Source organism: Coenobita brevimanus, chromosome 12 (assembly GCF_032717465.1).
Source record: "Coenobita brevimanus isolate Jiangsu-jjx chromosome 12, ASM3271746v2, whole genome shotgun sequence".
NCBI classification, from domain to species: domain Eukaryota; kingdom Metazoa; phylum Arthropoda; class Malacostraca; order Decapoda; family Coenobitidae; genus Coenobita; species Coenobita brevimanus.
The window spans coordinates 1482501-1485000 of NC_136965.1; the positions used below are offsets into that span (position 1 = coordinate 1482501).

At 46.5% G+C, this 2500-nt stretch overlaps 1 protein-coding gene across 1 annotated transcript in view; it reads left to right on the plus strand.

Moving 5' to 3' along the window:
- Positions 1-2500, plus strand: part of LOC145413649 (lachesin-like) — a 170592-nt gene that overhangs the window by 145152 nt on the left and 22940 nt on the right. Inside the window, exons 6-7 of the mRNA XM_080283310.1 lie at positions 252-392; positions 568-735. Coding sequence (XP_080139436.1) covers positions 252-392; positions 568-735 — 309 coding nt within the window. The remainder of the gene's footprint in view (positions 1-251; positions 393-567; positions 736-2500) is intronic.

Genomic DNA, 2500 nt, shown 5'->3' on the forward strand with positions numbered 1-2500 from the left:
TTCAGCATTTCACTCCTCCTCCTCCTCCTCCTCCTCCTCCTCCTCCTCCTCCTCCTCCTCCTCCTCCTCCTCCTCCTCCTCCTCTTCTTCTTCTTCTTCTTCTTCTTCTCTAATCATCCCCCTCTCCCCAGACCGCGAACCAGCTGTTTACGTCAGTCATCAGATTTCAATTCCCTCTCTTCCTCTTCCTCCTCCTCTTCCTCTTCCTCCTCCTCTTCCTCTTCTTCTCTAACGTCCCCTCCTCTCCCCAGACCGCGAGCCAGCCGTCTACGTCAGTCACCAGATGATAGGGGTGTACCGTGGCGACGACGTAGCGATTAACTGTACCGTAACTGCGTACCCCAGACCTGTTGTGTTTTGGCAGGACTACACCGGAAAGATGATTATTACAGGTACGCTGAGAGAGAGAGAGAGAGAGAGAGAGAGAGAGAGAGAGAGAGAGAGAGAGAGAGAGAGAGAGATTACTGGTACTGTACATTTCCATAAAGAATTAAGCAAAGACCTGCAGGAAAATAGAGAGCATCATCATCATCATCATCAGTAATCCCTATCACCTTATCTTTGCAGGTGGGAGGTACAAGGTGGTGGAGACGCAGATAGGAGATAGCCCGCCTCGCATACAGACGACGCTGGTGATACGAAATCTGGAAGAGGAGGACATCTCGACTTACCGTTGCAACGCCTCAATTGATAACGATAAGAATAGGGAGAAGAGTCTGTCAGTGCAGCTAAGTGGTAGGTTGTGATAGATGGTGATAGGAGAGGTGACAGAGGCTGTGATGTGTGATGGAGAGTGATGTGTTGTCTGGGGGTTGTGATAGAATGTGATAGAGGCTGTAGTGGAGGGTGATAGAAGAGGTGACAGAGGCTGTGATGTATGATGGAGAGTGATGTGTTGTCTGGGGTTGTGATAGAATGTGATAGAGACTGTGATGGAGGCTATAGTGGAGGGTGATAGGGGATGTGATAATGTGATATGGAGTGTGCTGTGTGGTCCTTGTAACTCAGATGTGGGATGTGATAGAGAATGTGATATGTGACAGAGTAATTGGATGCTGTTGGGTGATTGGGAAAAGGGGATGTGTTGATGTGTGCTTTGAGGGAGGTGAATTTTTTTTTTTTTTTTTTTTTTTTATGCGAGGAAGAAGGAACCAAAGGCCATGGCCCGCAGTAACAGTTCCCTCCAAGAGAAAAACAAAATACAATAGAGAGCCAAATTCAAGATCCGATCATTTTGAGATGCCTGGACACACTGCGTTTGAAAGACTGGAGATCATAGGCAGCAGGAAATACAGACAGAGGGAGACAGTTCCAGAGTTGACCTGTTGCATAAATGAAAGACTGGGAGTAACGGTTAACTCTTGCATTAGAGAGTTGGACAGAAAAGGGATGAGAGTTTGCTGCCAGACGGGTGCTACGCGCCCGTCGTAGAGGTGGAGGAATGCAAGCAGACAGTTCAGAGGAGCAGTGACCATTAAAGTAGCGATAGAAAAGAGATAAAGATGCAACAGTGCGGCGAAGAGACAGAGGTTGAAGGGAGTCAGTAAGAGGAGGAGAGTTAATGAGACGAAAAGCCTTTGACTCCACCCTATTGAGAAGAGCTGTATGTGGGGAGCCTCCCCACACATGAGAGTTGTACTCCACACAGGGGCGGATAAAACCTCTGTATAGAGTCAACAATTGTGCAGGGGTAAAGAAAGAGCGGAGTCGGCTTAGCACACCCAATCTCTTAGAAGCAGATTTTACAAGAGATGTAATATGATCTTTCCAAGATAAGTCCCGAGTAAATGAAACCCCAAGCATGTTCAAGGATGATGCAGGATTAAGCTGAATATTATTAAACATTAATGGGTATACCTGTGGAAGATTTTGTCGGGTTGATAGGTGTAAGAACTGAGTCTTAGATGCATTAAAGACAATCATATTATTTTTACCCCAGTCAGCGATACGAGCCAAGTCAGACATTAGGTGTGCCATAGCCTCATCCCTTGTTTCTTGAAGTAACTGTTGAGATGGGCGTTGCGGGAACCGAATGGAAAGGTGAAGGGTGGAGTCATCAGTGTATGAGTGGATAGGGTTAGATGTACAGCTTAGAAGATCATTGATGAATAAAAGGAAGAGAGTTGGTGATAGGACAGAGCCCTGAGGAACACCACTGTTGATAGATCTAGGAGAAGAACGATGGCCGTCTACAACAGCGGCTATAGAACGACCAGAAAGGAAGCTAGCGATGAAGGCACAGATAGAAGGATAGAAACCGTAGGAGGGCAGTTTGGAAATTAAAGATTTATGCCAGACTCGATCGAAAGCCTTTGAGATGTCAAGTGCAATGGCAAAGCTTTCGCCAAAGTCCCGAAAGGAGGATGACCAGGAGTCTGAAAGGTAGGTGAGAAGATCGCCAGTGGAGCGTCCCTGACGGAACCCATACTGACGATCGGAAAGAAGGTTGTGATAGGAAAGATGCCTTAAAATTTTTCTATTAAGAATTGACTCGAAAACT